We start from the raw sequence: 18,190 nt of genomic DNA on the forward strand, positions 1-18,190 counted from the left end.
TAGAATGTTACGTTTTTATTCGATATTCTTTTTGTGACTTTTTAGTGAAGGGCAAGATATAATTCCCATATTGATATGGGGGAAATGCAGGGTTCCATGTCTACGTGTTTCTCAATTTTTACTTATCATTGCATTTATAGCCCATCTTTTCCTCCAAAGAGCTCATGGTGGCTTACATGGTCTCCTCATTTTATCTTCATAGCAACCTTGTAGGCAGGTTAGGGTACACTACTGAGCTTCAAATCCACACCATACATTTAAGGCACTATTATACTACTTCAACTGTAATGGGGAATCCTAGGAACAGTTTTCTTAAGGGTACTGACCTCACAGAGCTACAATTCCCAGCACACTAAAAAAAAAACCCCACTACAGTTCCCAGTATTCCCCGTAACTGTTAAAATGGTAAAATTGTGCTTTAAATATATGGTGTGTGTGTGACCTTATAGCTGTGTGGGAATTTGAACCCTGGCTTCCCAGATCCTAGTTTGATACTCTTAACCAGACAAGCTATATTTCTAGTCTTCATGGTTATGGATGAGGAAAGGGGTAGTGGTTAAAACATAGTTTCCAGTCCTCAAGGTTGCGAGGAGGCAATCTTAAAACAGAAAATGCACACATCCTTGGGAACTGGGAGATGCAATAGCATTATAAGCAAGCCTTTTCCTGTCTCTTCTTACCCTCCCACAGAATAAATCAGGTTAACATAAGAGGGCAGCCTCAGACTATTCAGATAGCTGGGCCAGTGTACATCTCCACACTGCAGTTTCTGGTTGTGGATGACAGCTCTGCTTGGGGAACCTCACAACATTGCAAGTCTCTAGCTCTCTCTTTATATGTGTGTGTCATGCATAGTGTCATTCAATACTTAAACCCATGTTCCAGTCAAGGTGAATGAGCAGTATCTATATTTTACTAGCACACTTTCATTAGGAGTCATACCTCTGATGGGGTTGATCTGTCAAGACTCCAAAATGTGGAACTTTGGCTGAATTTTGCCGTGGCTTTGCTTGTGTGCTCAGAGCTTGGTTTTGTAAAGTGGAGTCCTGTAATTTTTTTCGGATCCAAGAATAGGGATAGATTAGTTCGATGATAGTTTTGCTCTATGCATGCAGAGTAGCTGGCATTCTGAGGTGGAAGAATGGACTATATTACATCTGAATGCTGATGGAGGATCCTGCACATTGTCAAAAAATTCCTGCAAGTAGAAAAATAGTATACCAGGAAGCAGACATGGGGGTGGCCCCATGTCCCAGGTCTTGTTTGTCAACATAAGAAGACCTACCGAGTTCATCATTCTGTTCCCACAGCGGCCAACCAGATGTCTATGGGAAGTCTGAAAGCAGGACTTGAGTCCAACAGTACTCTCCCTCTCCAGCTTCCATCAGCAGTGGAGAGAGAACATACTGTAGCCATCATGACTAGTAGCCACTGATCTCCTGTGGGGCATTGGATCTGGTCACCTCTCCTGAAAAAGGATATTGCAGAGTTGGAAAAAATTCAGAACAGGGCAACCAAAATAATCAAGGCAATGGAGCAAACCCCCTATGAGGAGGAAAGGTTACAACATTTGGGGCTTTTTAGTTCAGAGAAAAGGTGAGTAAGAGGTGACGTGCATAGAAGTGTATAAAATTATACATGAGAAAGTAGAGAGAGAAAGGTTTTACTCCCTTCTCTCATAACACTAGCAATGTACCTAGCAGTGCCCTTGCAGCCTGGACTATAAGCATTCTCTCTAATATGCTAATAGTTTCCCTTTACTTGTAGGGAGATTTTTGGTTGGTTTTTGTTTTTGTTTTGTTGTTTTTTGTTTTAATGTAGGAGAACATAAAAAAATTGTAAAACCCGCCCCCCCCGCCACTCCTTGCAGCCTGAATTCTACTCTACCACTTGCCTATTCATTCAGATGCCTCTTTGTAAACCAGGCAATTAGTGGGAATCCGTCTGGGACTATTTTTAAACTTGTGCTATGATTTCCATTTTTGCCCTTGAGCTTCACTTTACTTTCTGGATAAATAAATACTTTCATTGAAAAGGCAATTAATCCAGTCACTCCCTGTTCCAACTCTTCTCTTGCCAGTCCTTCCCTTCCCCGTACCTCTCAACCACTCTACACCACAAGAACATATATACGTGATCACACACTCTTGTACTCTTATGTTAATTATTCTGGAATAGTTAACAGACTCTGGTCCCGTAACCATGGCTATCTTGAGTGCATATGCAGAAAGGTGAAATAGATACTTTACAAAAGAATGTAATATTTTTAAGTGCCCAGCAGGATAGAAGCAATCATGATTTGCTTATTTATTTATTTAACCCCTGCTCTTCGGGATCCTTCTGGATGGAAAAGAGGGGTTGAACTAAAATAAGTAAACAAGCTATTTTAGTATTGTTATGGTATAAGAGATAGAAGATAGGGTGCGGCAGAGGGGGAGAAATAAAAACACCATGGAAAACAGAGTATATTCAAGTGTATATGTTAAACTTCTGAAAATTTAATTAAAAAAAAAAGTAAACAAACAACTGTCATAAATAACTCCATCCAGAAAGGTGCACTAAAAGGTAGTAGAAAATCCAACCTTTTACCAGTCTATAGACACCATGACTATAAATATGGCAGGGAGGTAAGTGGGTATGAGCAGGCCACTAATCTGGGTTAAGTGATCTTGAAGATGTGCTGTGGAAAATTTCCTGCAGTTTTAAATCTTAAATTGTTTGTGGATTGTATACTTTGCATTAACAGTAAATTTAAATATTGCTATAGGTTCTGGGTGCCAGAGTTTGTGAGTGCAAGTCACCCATAATTTTTTAATTCAGTAAAAGAATTAAATTTAGTTCCTGCTAATGAGCCAGGCCAGCTCCCGCAGAGCTAGCTGGATGGGGGCTATTGGAAGAACAGGCTGATGATGGCCTGTCATTAAGTCTTCTTCTTTGGCGATCACTCGTAGCCGAGTAAGATTGTCTTCCATAAATACGGTTTTAACAATGAGTCCGTAAGTGACTGTGGAGGCCAATTTTCTGTATCCACATGTCCTTCCACAGTGGGTGTATGCAGAGCCTTACGCTGATGTAATATTTACATTTTGTTGCATAATACAATTTATTCTTTAAATGTCACTTCCCAAAACAAATAATTCTTCCCCATTTGTATCTTTTCTTGCTCCGCCTTCAATAAGCTAACAGCCATGTACCTAGGTTTCTAGAGCAATCCCATGTACATTTAAACAGAAATGTTCTACGGTATTCAGGGTGGCGTACTCCCTAATAAGGGTATTTACTACTGCTGCTCTAGGTGTGCCCTTGGATTCCACCTGATTTTGGTGCCCCATTGTGGAAGTTGTTAATGTGAGGCAGAGAAGTATCAGACCTGGATAGAATGACCCAGTGGTGAAAGAGAGGTAGTCTACGCATGCTTGGGAACACATTCATTTTATGAATACTTTGGGGCTGGATCACCATAATTGTTTTGGGAAGGAACTGTGCTGAGCCTTGGCTCAGATACAGCCCTTATTACTTCATTGGATTGATTGATTGATTGATTGATTGATTGATTGATTGATTGATTATGAGGCCCAGGCCCAGTAAATTTTAGACTGTCCTAGGAATACAATAACCCAGATAATTGGGCTAATGGTAGAATCAGGACAGATTGGAGAAAGCACTTCTTTATACATTTTATAATTATTATATAAAATGTATAATATCAGGGCTTTTTCAGCCGGAACTCACCGGAACTCAGTTCTGGCACCTCTCATGTGGGCACCATTGCCATTATAAGAGAACAAGGGAGACATTCATGGTGAGTTCCGGCACCTCTTTTTCCAGAAAAATAGCACTGTATAATATGTATTATTGATTGCCACAATAAGCAGTGATGGCCACTTCACTGTCTTAGGACACTTCCAGAGATTCACTGTGGGACTCCATCACATACCAGCAAATTCAGGTTGTGCAGTTAAAGCTTATGTGGTAGAGCCCTTGCACAACAGACCCCAAACTCCAAAAAATCTTATTGTTTTTATAATAAGGAAAATGTGGGGGAAATGCACTGGATAGTGTGGGGCGAGATTTGCTTAACCTCCCTACAGACAAGGCAGAGGAGTACTCAATCAACAGATTGTCTGGAAATGACCTTATGTGTGGGTTAAACCACAGAGCCTAGGACTTGCCGATCAGAAGGTAGGCGGTTCGAATCCCCGTGACGGGGTGAGCTCCCGTTGCTCGGTCCCTGCTCCTGCCAACCTAGCAGTTCGAAAGCATGTCAAAGTGCAAGCAGATAAATAGGTACCGCTCTGGCGGGAAGGTAAATGGCATTTCCGTGAGCTGCTCTGGTTCGCCAGAAGCGGCTTAGTCATGCTGGCCACATGACCCGGAAGCTGTACGCCAGCTCCCTCGGCCAATAAAGCAAGATGAGCACCGCAACCCCAGAGTCGGTCACGACTGGACCTAATGGTCAGGGGTCCCTTTACCTTTACCTAGACAAGTAAACTGAGCATAGGTCTGTCAATGATCATTAGTAATGAAAGCTGCTCAGACACAGTGAGGAGCCAGCCACCTGCTTGTGGACTTCTTAGGGGCATCTGATCATCTGATTGGCCACACTCAGAAATGGGATGCTGAACTATATGCTTTCTAGCTTTTCTTTCCTATTCCAGTAAACATATTTTCCTTCCAAGGCTCCAAGGTTGAATATGATTGCAGTACTTCATTAAAGATTAAACGGAGACCAGGTTTTCTTCTTCCTCTACAAGTAGCATAGCAAAAGAAGGAAGATGGAGTTGTGTGTCTACAGTTACTACCGGTATGAACAGTTATTATATACTTTTAAGCTTTGTACAGGAATGTCAGAGTGTACATCTTTGCCGTTTGTGACTTTTTGGCCCCTCTTTACATTTCTGACCCCTCTGTGGGTGTTTTCAGACTGTCGCTAAAACGAAATTCAATCACAAACGAGTAAATTCAGGTTGTGTATTTATAGCTGAATGAGAGGGCCTGTGCAGCTTCTTTGAGTCCAATCCCCCCACCTTTTCTTTCCAGTAAGGTGAAAGGGAAACATCCTGGAAAGTGTGGGATTAACACTTGTTTTTGCACAATGGTCATCCAACCTCTCCTCCATCTAACTTCCCCTGCAAACAAATCGGGATGAATGCCCAAAAGCTGGTCTGGCAAGTCCACACAGAGGATAATTCTGAAGATAATTCATTTGAAGAAGTGGGTTCCAGTCCACGAAAGTGCATGTCACAATAAAATTGTTGTGCGACACGTGGGGGGGGGGTGTTCAGTAATAGGAAAAGACCCCCCCCCCCCTTTTCACCTGGCCAGTGCTTCTGTGTCTTAATAGTTTCAGGACAGGCACCCCACCCCACCCCCCTTTCCGGACAAGAAAGTGAAATGGTGAAAAAGACTAAGTGGTTTCTTCCTTCCGTGCAGACCGAGCCCTTGTCAGCCAGGAAGAAAAGCGGCAAAAGAGACACGACACAACTGGAGGAGGGGCGCTACAATTTTCAAGAAGTCGGGCCCCTCCCAAATGAGCCACCCTTCCCCAACTCCGTTCTTCGGGGCAACTGGCCAGCCACGCGCTCTCTGGTCCCACCCACGTGGACCTTTGCCAAGGGCAGGGCTGGGTGAGCCTGGTGCGATGTGGATGAGCTAAACTGGGGAATTTTGTGTGTTTTTTTTAATCCAAGGAGGGGGTGAAGAGAGGAAACTTCAGGAGCAACAAGAGCAGCAGGAAGCTGCCTCCGTCCTAGACCCTCCATCAGCACCTCCAGGTACCTATCCAACGGGTCAGGGGGAAAGTTGGGTGCCAAAACTCCTGGGTTCTCGAGGGAGAATTTGGGAAACGAGACCGGGGGGGGGGGGATTAGAGCAGGGTGCTAGGTAGGATCCCATAATATTCCCGTTTGGCGGTGGGAAGAGAGATCGAGAGATCTTGCCAGTTAGGCTCGGAAGAGCTGACAGCCAGATTTTTTTATTTTTATTTTTAGGAAATAGAAAGGGATTTGAGAGAATTGAACGGGAGAGGCATCAATTTGACGCCTGGGGCTGGGGCTGGGGGGAGGAGAAGCCTTAGCAAACCACTCCCCTCTGTCAGATTGCCAGCCCCTCCCTCTGCTCTAACCCTCTGGACCCCGCGTCCTCTCCCCAAAATCCTCTCTTTTTCACCCGCTCGTCGCTATGATCCATTTCCTTCCCCAAGAGAATTCAGGGAGCCATCCTGCGGACACACGACCCCATCGCTCCAAGCTCCCTTAGCAGCGCTTTTTAGATGGAGTCCGATCAATACATTGCTTAGGCCAATACACGAAGGTCGTTGTAAAAGGCAAATTTTGCAAATGGAGGGTAGCCCGCCCCCCTTAATAAAGCTCACCCAGCTCCACCTCCTGAATCGTCCACGTTTTAGCCAACTCACGGCGCACCGTAAAAGGGTAGCTGCGAAACTTAAAACAAAAGCCGAGGGGGCGGTGTTCCCTCCCCCCGCGCCCCCCATTGAGACTCCTGCCTGCCTTGAATAACAAGGTGCTTGAGGTGTTGGAAATCAGGGAACCTCTCAGATCCCCAGATGCTGCCCCTTCTCCAAAGTAGTGGGTATTGCATTTTGGGATAATGTGATACCTTACGGGGTGCGTGCTTCCTCCAAAATGGGTTTCCTAGCATCCTATATACTTCAGTTATTTACCCTAAGCTCAACATACTCTGCTACTACAGCTGACAAAACCCAGCCTAGGTTTCTAAAGGGCCTTTTCATGTATGAGGTTTAAGATTAAACGGGATGGTGATAATGGAAAAGTAAAGGCTGTTGTTGGTCTCTCTTCCAGTTTTTGTTCCCCATTTGCAATTTTCATGTGCAGCAGAAATGAGATGCTGAAATGCCTTTAATTGTGTGAAAATTACCCCAGGCCTTAAACTGATGGAGATATACATTCCTAAAAGATATATCTAGGACAATGATTTTGTTTTTTTGTATTTGTTTAAAGTATTTTGTATCTGTTTAAAAAATAGACTAAGGCTGCAGTCCTAATCAAGACTACTCAGAAGTAAGTTCTGCTGAATTCATTGGGACTTATTCCCAGGCAAGTGGGACTATGATGCTGCAGTCCTGTGTACATTTGGAAGTAGGTCTCACTGAACACTTACCCTGCTGAGTAAAGTTATGCAGGTTTGTGCTGTATTGCTACACTCTTAAACAATTTTTCTTGGATTCAGCCCCATCAAACTCAGTGGCTCTTGCTTCTGAATGTGCATACTTAGGATTGTATTATATTGTGCCCTCCCCATTTTGTGAATTCTAATATGTTTTTTTACACCCTTTATTTTGTGGGTACTTGTTTATTGTTAACATTGGTTTTAGTATCCTCACAGAAAAATGAAGTAAGTTATTCTAAAGAGCTCCTCTGTGATCAAGCAGTTTAAGTTGCCTATCCATGCGTTCTGACCTCTCTGCCTAGGAGCCAGATGTTAATTGCCAGTGTCAGAAAATTTTGGTGACATATGTGTATGTGTGTTGGCAGTGTTCAAAAGAGGAGTGCCTTTTCAATCTGGAATGAGTCATTTGCAAATGTTATTCATAGGAAACAAAAAGCAGAAGAGAAGGGTTTTTTCTTTAAAAAAACTCCCAAATATAAATTCGAGTCCATATAGCTTTCGTATTCAGTTCACAAATTAAGGGCATGCACACACAATTTAAAAAGTTGGGGGAAGCTAGCATAATTTTACAGTTTTGTAGAAGAAGCAGAATAGCGTGAAAACCTAGTCATGTGGTGCATGGTAAGATATCCAGATAGCAGAGAAACAGATCAGCCCAAGCAGATACCAAAAGTCCTGTCTCTCACAGCTAGCATATGTTCTCCACCCTATGAGCATGGCACTGCAAGTTGCTTAGAGTTTACATTTTAGTAAAAAAAAGAGCAACTAATAAGTGCAATACATAATAATAAATACAAATAATAGGAGCCACTTATCCTTCTATGTATTATTATCCTAAAATAAAATGAAAAGGGTTCTTTTTCTGCCTTTTTTGTAAGGCAGGCACTGGATTCCTTATTTTTCAAAGCTAGGAATGGCCTTAAGTTGGCTGCTGTGGGAAAATTCAGAGGTTTGCAGTGGTGTAGCTAGCCGCTCGGGTGCCTGGGGTGCCGCACACCCCATTTGCGCTATCAATTTAATGCAGTGTTATTCTACTTCAGGGACGCGGGTGGCGCTGTGGGTAAAACCTCAGTGCCTAGGACTTGCCGATCGCATGGTTGGCGGTTTGAATCCCCGTGGCGGGGTGAGCTCCCATCTCTTGGTCCCAGCTCCTGCCCACCTAGCAGTTCGAAAGCACCCTTAAGTGCAAGTAGATAAATAGGTACCGCTTTATAGCGGGAAGGTAAACGGCGTTTCCGTGTGCTGCGCTGGTGCCGGCTCACCAGAGCAGCTTCGGAAGTGTCTCCGGACAGCGCTGGCCCCCGGCCTCTTAAGTGAGATGGGCGCACAACCCTAGAGTCGGACACGACTGGCCCGTACGGGCAGGGGTACCTTTACCTTTACCTTTTATTCTACTTCAAACAGTCATGGCTTCCCCTGAAGAATCCTGGAGACAGTAGCTTGTTAAGGGTGATGAGAGTTCTTAGGAGATCCCTATTCCCCTCATAAAACTACAATTCTCAGCATGGTTTAACAACCCAGTGCCCTCTTCCCATGGAACTCTGGGAATTGTAGCTCTCCTAACAAGCACTCTTAACAAACTACAGTTCTTTTGTGGGACTCCTTGTGGGAAGCTGGGACTCTTTAAAGTGCTACTGCTTCAAACATTGAAGTTTAACTGATTGATTCACAAGGAACTAGGAGCTAGAATCTTTTAAGTTTTCTGCGATGGGATCTTTTTTGAGACAGATGAAAGACCAGGAGGCAGAATTTGTGGATCTGGAAGGAGAATGGACTGGGCTTAATTTGAACCAGGATTCAGCCCAAGCACTTGTTTTCAGTACCAGGCCAATGATATAGGACTTTACTTTACAGTGGGGTGGGTGGGAGGGATGTGTGTGTCAGACTTGGAGGCCAGAGCTCACCTTCCAGACCTGGCCCCTGTGACTTTACCTAGATCATCACACCCTCTTACCTCAGGCCACACCCTCTCACCAACTTTGCTTCACATCCCTCTTGAGAGTTTTTGCCTGGCTGGAATGTGCCATTGAGCTCTGATAATGCCTCCTGTCTGCCTAGGTGGAGGCTGGAGCAGGGTGTGAGGGTCAGTGCAGAAAGTAGCTTAATGTACACTGGTAAAATTTACATGAATTGCTCAGACACTTTTGCTTCTGGTTCCACGTGGCACTGGCATGTGGTGCCCAGAAAAGAATGTGGCCTGGCGGCTGAGAAAGTTTTCCCATCCCTGTTTTATAGGTTAAGCCACTCTAGGGATTGTAGCTCCATGTGGGTCTCCTAACAACTCACAGCACCCTTAGCAAACTAAAGTCCTCAGGATTCTTTGGGGGAAACTGTGACTGTTTAAAGTGGTATGGTCCTGCCTTAAAAGTCAATTTAAGAAATTAACTACTGAGAAAATGTAGTCAGAAACTGTAGGTTTGTTGCTGCTGCTGGCTTATATTATTATTATTATTATTACTATTATTATTAAAAAAGAACAATGACCTCATGTTTGCAACTTCCTTTTGCCTTTCTTGCTGCTCTGCACTTTCTGATGTATACCATCAGGATTCCCTCGCTGCTATTTGAAAGGCAGGGCCCCTTGGTGGGACTGAAGGAGGCGGCAGCGACACAGCCAGGCTGTTGCTACCTCCACCCCTGGCGTGCCCAGGGCTCACATGACTCTGCAACATCTGGATCACATTAAGGCAAAGCCTAAAGCCACAGGAATGTGAGCTGGGTAGATGAGCCCAGCTCCTTGCTTCTCTGGGCTGGAGGGGGCTGGGAAATACGGCATGTCCAAGGAGGGGCTCGGAGCCCTAGATATCCCCAGACAGACCCAATGAGGTGTGGGTAACAGCTAGACAGAAATGTACAATATGTGCTTAGAAGCTGGGGCTTGCAATTCCTCTGGGAGTGATGCAGTGGGTGAGAATAGTGGGCCTGAGCCTAAGGACTTCTCCTGGCTTCTCTAAGTGGGTTGTGGCAGGGGAGACAGGCCTGCTGCGAGTCAAAGACTTTGGGGGAATGGGATCTACTTGTTTGAGCCGGAGAGGGAGTTAGAATGGGAAACCAGGGGCCCTTACATTCCGGAGAAGGAACAGAGTGGTGTCTAGTTGCTCAGGCTGGAGCTGGAAAGATTTCTGAGTGAAAAAGGTGGGAGGTCTGGAGTTGGAAACTCTGCTAAGATTTAATCAGATTTTGGACACCCTCACCTATCCCTAATATTAAGAGCGGAAAACAGGTTGTTCCTTTTTTTGTTGTTTTGTTTTGCAAGGGTTTGTTTAATGCTGCCCACCCTTCTCTCCCCAGCTTCCAGCTGCCAAGATGAGTTTCCTTCTCTTCGCAGTCACTGCCCTCCATGTCCTCATTCTCATCTTACTCTTCGTCGCCACGTTGGACAAGGTGAGAGAATGCAGAAGCTGTCGCTCCTGGTCCATCTTGTTTTCCTCCTCTGTTTTAGGTTTGTTCAGCTGGTAGCCTGTTTAGAGCCACATCTGGCCCTCAGAAGCAACTTTTTTTTGGCCCCGTGCCTCAGTGGGCGTACCAGTCCTTAATCCAGGTGTGGTAAACAATTTCATTCACCCTGGAAACAACCATCTCTTTGTGTGCCTGTCATGCGATTCTTACTACATTGTTCTTGCGCGCTGCCTAGATCTTTCATAAAGCCCATACTGCTAGGTGGTGCTGAATTTATTATTACGGAGCCCACCATCTGTGAGGGACCCTGGAGTTGGTCTGGAGAATAGAGAAGCCCCGACTGAAAGTGTTGATGCCGGCTGTCCCTTCCTGCTCTGGATACCAAATCCTCCAAGGGCCCACACCAGCCCTTAGACTTCTCCATAGTCCTCCCCTGCCCCACCCTCACAAAAAAGGACAGTCAAGTTTCTGAAGGTGCTAAAGGAAATTGTTGATTCACTGAAGCTCTCCAGCATATTGCATAGTAGCATGTTTCAAGTACATGGAACCCATCAGAGGGTTGTAAGCCACCCAGACTGGCTGGCGAAACCCAACCAGATGGATGGGGTATAACTAAATAACTGTATCATCATCATCATCATCATGATGTTATCACATCCCTCCTGAATGAGGCATTTAATCTTTGGGAACATAAAGTTAATTTATTGCAGAGTACAGCTTTCTTTAGAATGGGATTCCTGCCTTTGGCATGGCATATAATAGGCTGCAATCCCAACCCCACTGACCTGCAGGCAGTGCTTTTTTCTGGGGGGACGCAGGGGCACGCATACCCCTAAACATTTTGTGAATCTAAGTTTAGCCTCATTGGGGGGCAGTACTTCAGTACGAGTAGGAAAATGAGAGTACCCCTAAACATTTTTTTTAAAAAGCACTGCTTACAGGTATGCTTCACTGAATATAATAGGATTTACTTTTGAGTAGACGTGGTTAGGCCTGTGCTGCTAGGTGAGAAATTGGAGCCAATTTTCTTTAGTACTTTTTGTGCTTTGCCTCCTTTATTTTGATCTCAATATTGATTTTTATTTTTATTTTTGGTTCTGTACTGCTTTATTCTGGTCCCTGGATACAAGAAAAGGAAAGGAAAGAAGAGTCCTCATTTTATTTTGGTGTGTCTTAATTTGGCAGCTGTAGCCTTGGAATATTTTTGACACTTCTACTCCTGACTCAAGGTGTTTTGTTAACTTTTTAAACTGATAATTGTGCTAGAGCCTGCATCTTCAGCCAGTGTTGGGGGTGGATACACAATTTATTCACCAACCGTGTCTGTGTGTACTTCATTGTCTTCGTTAAGCCCTGACATGTGTTTCCCTGAGATGACAGTTTATAGAAAATGAAAATGGAATGGCACACCCATTAACAAAGTTATGGGCTGTACTGTAAGTGTGGATGTTTCTTCTGCTTTGCACAGACTATTTACATTTGTCATTATTCTTTTATTTGTGCAAATACTTCAGATTTGATGCCATACAATATTCTCCTTACAAAAAAAGGAACAATTAAAACTCAGACCTTGTGTAGTTGAATCCCCAGGTTTTTATGGTTGTATCTGGGGGTGAAACAACACATTATGAAGCTAACTTTGCATTTGCTTCATTGTTGGAGTCAGGGGGGTTTTCAAGGGAGAATCTGTAGGTTAGATTCCTAACCTTTTCCCCAATCTGTCAACTCTCCCCTGCAGCCCTTTGGCTGCCCCCAACCCACTCCCTCGCCTTAGAAAATAAGGTCCTGCTGGGGTGGGAAAGAGAAGCAAAGATAAATTATGGAGGAGAATCAGTGAATGAGAGAACAGTTAAAAATGCTTCCCCTCCCACGCACTCATTTTCCTTGCCCCACTTCTACATTACTTTTAAATAGAAAGCATGGGTTTGCAATCATACATATATATTTATTTATTATATATGCAGTGTAGCTTATTAGGACGTCTCAGGCAAACCACCCTCTCTCAAACTCAGTTCCCAATCTGCAGTAGGGGGATAACAATGCGTAGTAAAGAAGGGCAGTACCATTAACTCCAGGGGGACGCAGGTGGCGCTGTGGGTTAAAGCCTCAGCGCCTAGGACTTGCCGATCGAAAGGTCGGCGGTTCGAATCCCTGCGGCGGGGTGCGCTCCCGCTGCTCGGTCCTAGCGCCTGCCAACCTAGCAGTTCGAAAGCACCTCCGGGTGCAAGTAGATAAATAGGGACCGCTTACCAGCGGGAAGGTAAACGGCGTTTCCGTGTGCGGCTCTGGCTCGCCAGATGCAGCTTTGTCACGCTGGCCACGTGACCTGGAAGTGTCTCCGGACAGCGCTGGCCCCTGGCCTCTTAAGTGAGATGGGCGCACAACCCCAGAGTCTGTCAAGACTGGCCCGTACGGGCAGGGGTACCTTTACCTTTACCTTTTTACCATTAACTCTGGGAATTTAGGCACAGTGGGTTACTGACCCCATAAATACAGTGAAGCCCGCACTCTCCACTCCTGCTCTTGCTTGGACTGGGGCACACCCTGCTGCAGGCCTGCATTAGGAGCCCTGCCAGTGAGTTGTCCAGGAAACTGTTTAATAAACCACATACCTTTCCAATACCTATGTAGAACCCATATCCTCAAGGCTCAACAAGCAACGCAAGCTCCTGGTTATTCATGATGGTGTAGTACAGTGGAACCTCGTGTTACGTACTGTCCTCCTTGCGAACGCTTTGGGTTATGAGCTCTGCTAACCCGGAAGTAGATGCTCCTGGTTGCAAACTTTGCCCCAGGATGCGAGCAGAAGTCGCGCTCTGGCAGGGCAGCAGCAGCGGGAGGCACCATTAGCGAAAGCGCGCCTCATGTTATGAATGGTTTCAGCTTGAGAATGGACCTCCGCAACAAATTAAGTTCGTAACCAGAGGTACCACTCTATAGCGGTGAAGAGACTTAAGATAGTCTCCAGTTCTGCTCCCACCTCTGCCATGCTCATTAAGATGAGTTTAAACCTCCACTCTCTTTCACACTCCCTAGCTTTGACTCCCTCCCACAACTACAAAATGGGGATAATAGCATTGACTTACCTTATAAGGTTGTAGCCCTTTACTGGACTACAACTCCCAGCATCCCTATCAGCAGGGCAGGGGCTGATGGGACTTGGAGTCCAACAACATGTGGATGGCCACCTCTGCTCTAAAGATTGCTAACAACAGTGTCTATGAAGTGCTATAAACATAGTGCTATATCAGTCCTGTGTGTGTTTACTATTAATTGGTGCACCCATGAAAATGTACTATATGAATGACACAAACACATGTTTGGAAACACACATTCATGCAGATACACTTGAGAGCCATGATTAATGCTAGTTCCCGCTTATGTGGTCCCAAACGCATGTTTGTTGCTATGTTAGGTGTGGAAAGGCCTTGAGAAAGCCATTACCTTGGTGCTTATAACGTTCAAGTTTGTTCTCAAAAGTAAACTCCCTTTGAACTTTGAAAACTAGTCTTCCAAGCATGTCCAGTAATGTTATCAGCCCACTGGCCACACTGACCTGTGCAAGCCATTTGTGGTGGGAAATAACAGGCTTTTCTAAAGTTTTGCTGACTGCTTGGTTGGAGTCAGTTCTTACTTGGCTTCCCCGATGGAAAAGCTTAGCCAGCCAGCCAGCCCTCCTTGGAGGCCTGCTTCTAAAATCTCCATTGTAATTCTCTTCCAGTCTTGGTGGGTCCTGCCCGACAAGGAAACCGTGAACATCTGGTATGAGTGCACACTTAATAACCACACCAACACCTGGGCCTGCAAAACAGTCTCTGACAGTGGTGAGTACAGCAAAGGCTATTGCACATCATATTAACTGCTGCTTCTCTACTGCATGTATACAGTCTCCTCCTCTCTCACCACCCCCATACTTATCTTTCCCCCACAGCATGGCTTCAGGCAGTCCAAGCCTTCATGGTTTTAAGTCTTCTCTTCTCCAGCTTAGCCTTCATTATCTTCATGTGCCAACTCTACACCATGAAGCGGGGAAGCCTGTTCTACGCCACTGGGATCTTCCAGATACTTACATGTAAGTATGGTGTGGTGATTTGCTGTTTAGAGACCAGTTTAATTAGCATGTGGCGAGTAGTAAATATCACAGGGAGAGATGCAGCATAGGAGCCAGAAAGGAAGTAATACTTTGGATGGGGAGAAGTATGAGTGCAGCCCGGGGTAAAACAGTGTGATGGGGGGGGGCATGTTTATGTCTAGGAGCTGCTCTTGTGAGGCAGTAGTGAGGATATGTGGGAGAAAGAGCCATGCAGGTACACCATAAGACCCAGGAACACCAAATTGCTAAGTATACTACCACTTTTGGGGCAATTCTACTGGATAAATCTGAAATATGTTATAGTTCTCTTCTCTTCGATATTATCATAAAATATGCCAAGATGCAAAGTGCAGATTCCAATATGGATGCCGGTGAGATTTATGCCTTGGGATTTCATTGTCACGTTGCAAAGGGATCATACATTCAAAGCGCATGGCTTTAATCTATGGTTTACATCTCAAAGAGCTACAATTCCCAGCACCCTTAACTACAGTTCCCAGGATTCTTTGGAGGGAAGCCAGGAGCTTTAAATACCTGGTGAAGATGTGAGCATTGAATGCAGCTTTAGGCAGTAAGATGTAGCTAACAGGGATCTGGTGCTAATTGTCTGCTTGGATTTGTTTCCAGCTATCTCCGTGTTCACAGCTGCTGTGATCTACACCACCCACGTGGAACAGTTCCAGGGTGGCCGACCACCGGGTGGGTCTTTTGGTTACTGTTTTGTGCTGGCGTGGCTGTCCTTTCCTTTGGCTCTTATCAGTGGAATCATTTACATCCACCTTCGGAAAAAGGAGTGACCATCAACTGAATGATCTCTCCCATTTGCCTTGGAAGGAGCCCTGTTCTCCTCTGAATTTAGCTATGTATTAACTCTTTGCAGTTTTCAAAGGCAGTTATGGTACAAAATCCTATGCGATACATGGATTGGTCCACTGGGGTCCTGCATTGTGAGCGTATCACCCCTTGTTTGCATGTTATCAGGTACTTCCACATAATACAGCAAGTTAAAGGGGTGTCATCTTGCACTTGGCATTTCCCAGAGCTCTTCTATTTTTCAGATTTGGCAAAAATGGAAATACACATTAAAACTCAAACTTGCAAACATTTCTAGCATTCTTTTTTCCTTTTAATCCCCATTTTTAAAAATGGTGGATTGAGTATGTTTCTTGTGGGTTTTTTTTAATAAATAAAAAAAAATCAGTGTTCTTTCCACATTTGCAGCTTGGAAGCTAAAATATCAAACGTGGGGGGGGACCCTAATAAATTCATTGAAAGAACTGAAACCACAAAAATCGTAGAAAGGAGGACTTCATCACGTTGTCCATACAGAACTGTTTGTCATGAATTGAAAAATCTGCAATTCTCTCTTGTTTCTCAACTGCTGGGACATTATGCACAGAGCCTGATGATAGCAGAGTTTGAAATTGGTCATTGAGATCACCACCAAAAATGAATTTCATATTGTGAATTTCAACCATGAAACATAAGGGCATTTTTGCATGTGCTGTTACACGCACTTTAAATCATGTATTTTTAGGTTTTCACCTAAGACATTTTAAGCGACAGCCTAAAAATGCGAGGTGTGATTTGGACAAAACCATTTGCTAATACTTGCAAAATACCTGCCCACTGTTCAGGGAGTCACAAGTGATTATAACTCCCCCTTGAGTCAACCTTCAGTAACAAACCCCCATTTTTCTGCAGAATGTGTTAAAATGACCCTGGTGAGAACTCAGAAAGCATCACTTTCCTCTTCCCCTCCAGCCAGTAACTACTTTAAAGGAGTATCTCATCCCCCCCAGTCTGAGGTTATTCTCTGTACTTTCCCCCAAAACAGCATAGGGTGAGGTATTTAAGCTAATCATATCCACCATCCTTCTAAAGCTGGGAGGATTAATCCTGCCTTCTTGCCCCATAGTAATTACGCACAAAATATTTGGAAAACATGGGAAAGATTTTGCTTCTCCAGTAGCCTTACCAAGCAGCCTGCTTGCAAGTTATTAAAAACGGGTTCCTTCCAATGATATTTCTGTAACAGTATTATATATGTGCTGGCTCCCCCAAAGTCCCCTTTCACCTTCTTGACCTGGCCTTTTAATATTTTATACGCATTTTAAGAATAAAAGAAAACCTAATAAACAAAATTCAGCAGAGCCATGTGTTCCTTTGCGGACTACAGTGTTTCACATTCTTGTCTCACATTCCCGCAGTCTTCACAAGGAAACTTTCCTTTGGCGAACAGAACACTGCAGACTTAGAGTATCTTTTCTAATAATCTGATTATTTACAAACAGTGCAGGCTGACTGGATGAGAGTGCAGAAGCAAACATGCTGTTCCAAATCCACAACACCCGACATCATTAAAAAGCTTTCCTCCTTGCAGAAATGCTTGTGGCACCTCTTCCAGCCAACTCCGGACTGCTGTTATTCATTCAGTCCCTCCTTGCCCAAACTCTCTGCATTCCGACTGAGCAAACTTGTTTTTATTGCATTTCAATCTCCCCTTCACAGAAGCTTCCTTCTCCACCCATGTTATTCTCAAAACAACCTGTGATATCGGTAAGGCTGGAAAAGATGTGCCAAGGAGACTCAGGCATCTGCATGGCCGAGTGGAGACTATGGTTGGAATGCAGCAAAGTTTTACTCCGAGTAGACTCAGTGAAATTAACGAACTTGGCCAAGTTGCATCATTCACTTCAGTGGCTCTGCCCCGAGTAAAACTTAGTTGAATGTAAGACCCTACGAACCTTGTGCTCGCTGGTCCTGATCTGCCAGCAACCCCACCCCACCCCACCCCAGTTCTCTAGGTACAGCTGCTTTCCATCCTCACTGTGCACTTGGGCTGAGATAAAAGTGCAGCTTAATGCCTGCCAAGAGCACTAATATACCATCTGGTGGTGCAGAGATCTGGGCACGTGAACCAATAAATATTTAACCTAATTGAAATCTGAATGTTTAACTATCCACCAGCCACCCTAAAGCTTGTCTTTTTACAAGAGTAGAAGCAAGGGAATGCAGCTAGAAAAAGGCAGCCGACACCACGGCAGGTAGGAGCAAGCTAATACCGTAGAACGGGTGTTGCTAAACTACAACTTCCACTAGCCCCAGCAAGTCAGTGGCCAGGGATGGAAGCTGTAGTTCAGCAACGCCTGGAGGGCCAAAGGCTCCCCACATCTGGCTTAGAAGATGGTGGGCTCTGCTTTGTTACAATGTTTTTAAGCAGAGGCTGGATGGCCACCTATCAGGGGTGCTGCATCAGCTGGAGCTGGGATTAGTTGACCTTTGATGTCCCTTCCAATTCTGGTTCTATGGGTCTGTCCTAAGTACAGGAAACATAGCCGCATCTCTCTCCCAAGTACAAAACACTGCTTTGTATCCCTTGGTTCATCTGACACAGATTGTCAGCCTTTTCGAAGGCATGCTTCCTTCTAGTCCTCAAGTTAGTCATGAAGGCAACTGGGAAACAAGCAGGCAACATTAAGGGGTAGAAGGGTGGTCCATTCTGGATTTTGCATACTCAGCGGGGATTCTCTGCTGGGGGGAAAGAGG

General features: G+C 44.7%; 1 protein-coding gene across 3 annotated transcripts; it reads left to right on the forward strand.

Moving 5' to 3' along the window:
* The first annotated feature begins 5,517 nt into the window (after positions 1-5,517).
* Positions 5,518-16,785, forward strand: EMP3 (epithelial membrane protein 3 (MAM blood group)). 3 transcript variants are annotated; one of them, XM_079951244.1, is made up of 5 exons: positions 5,518-5,774; positions 10,441-10,533; positions 14,270-14,372; positions 14,480-14,620; positions 15,269-16,785. In XM_079951244.1, exons 2-5 carry the CDS (start codon positions 10,456-10,458, stop codon positions 15,436-15,438), a joined length of 492 nt encoding a protein of 163 aa, XP_079807370.1. In that variant the 5' UTR covers positions 5,518-5,774; positions 10,441-10,455; the 3' UTR covers positions 15,439-16,785. The 3 variants fall into 3 exon arrangements, with proteins under 3 accessions (XP_079807370.1, XP_079807371.1, XP_079807369.1); XM_079951245.1 differs by lacking the exon at positions 5,518-5,774 and adding an exon at positions 9,839-9,975; XM_079951243.1 differs by lacking the exon at positions 5,518-5,774 and adding an exon at positions 10,032-10,056.
* The last annotated feature ends 1,405 nt before the right edge of the window (positions 16,786-18,190 follow it).

This window comes from Podarcis cretensis, assembly GCF_951804945.1.
Source record: "Podarcis cretensis genome assembly, chromosome: 13".
NCBI lineage: Eukaryota > Metazoa > Chordata > Lepidosauria > Squamata > Lacertidae > Podarcis > Podarcis cretensis.

Bases quoted from the DNA above. Each gene is read 5' to 3' on its own strand.
- EMP3 (XM_079951243.1), top strand. The intron at 14,373-14,479 runs GTGAGTACAGCA...TTTCCCCCACAG, and splicing joins CAAAACAGTCTCTGACAGTG to CATGGCTTCAGGCAGTCCAA. The intron at 14,621-15,268 runs GTAAGTATGGTG...ATTTGTTTCCAG, and splicing joins GATCTTCCAGATACTTACAT to CTATCTCCGTGTTCACAGCT.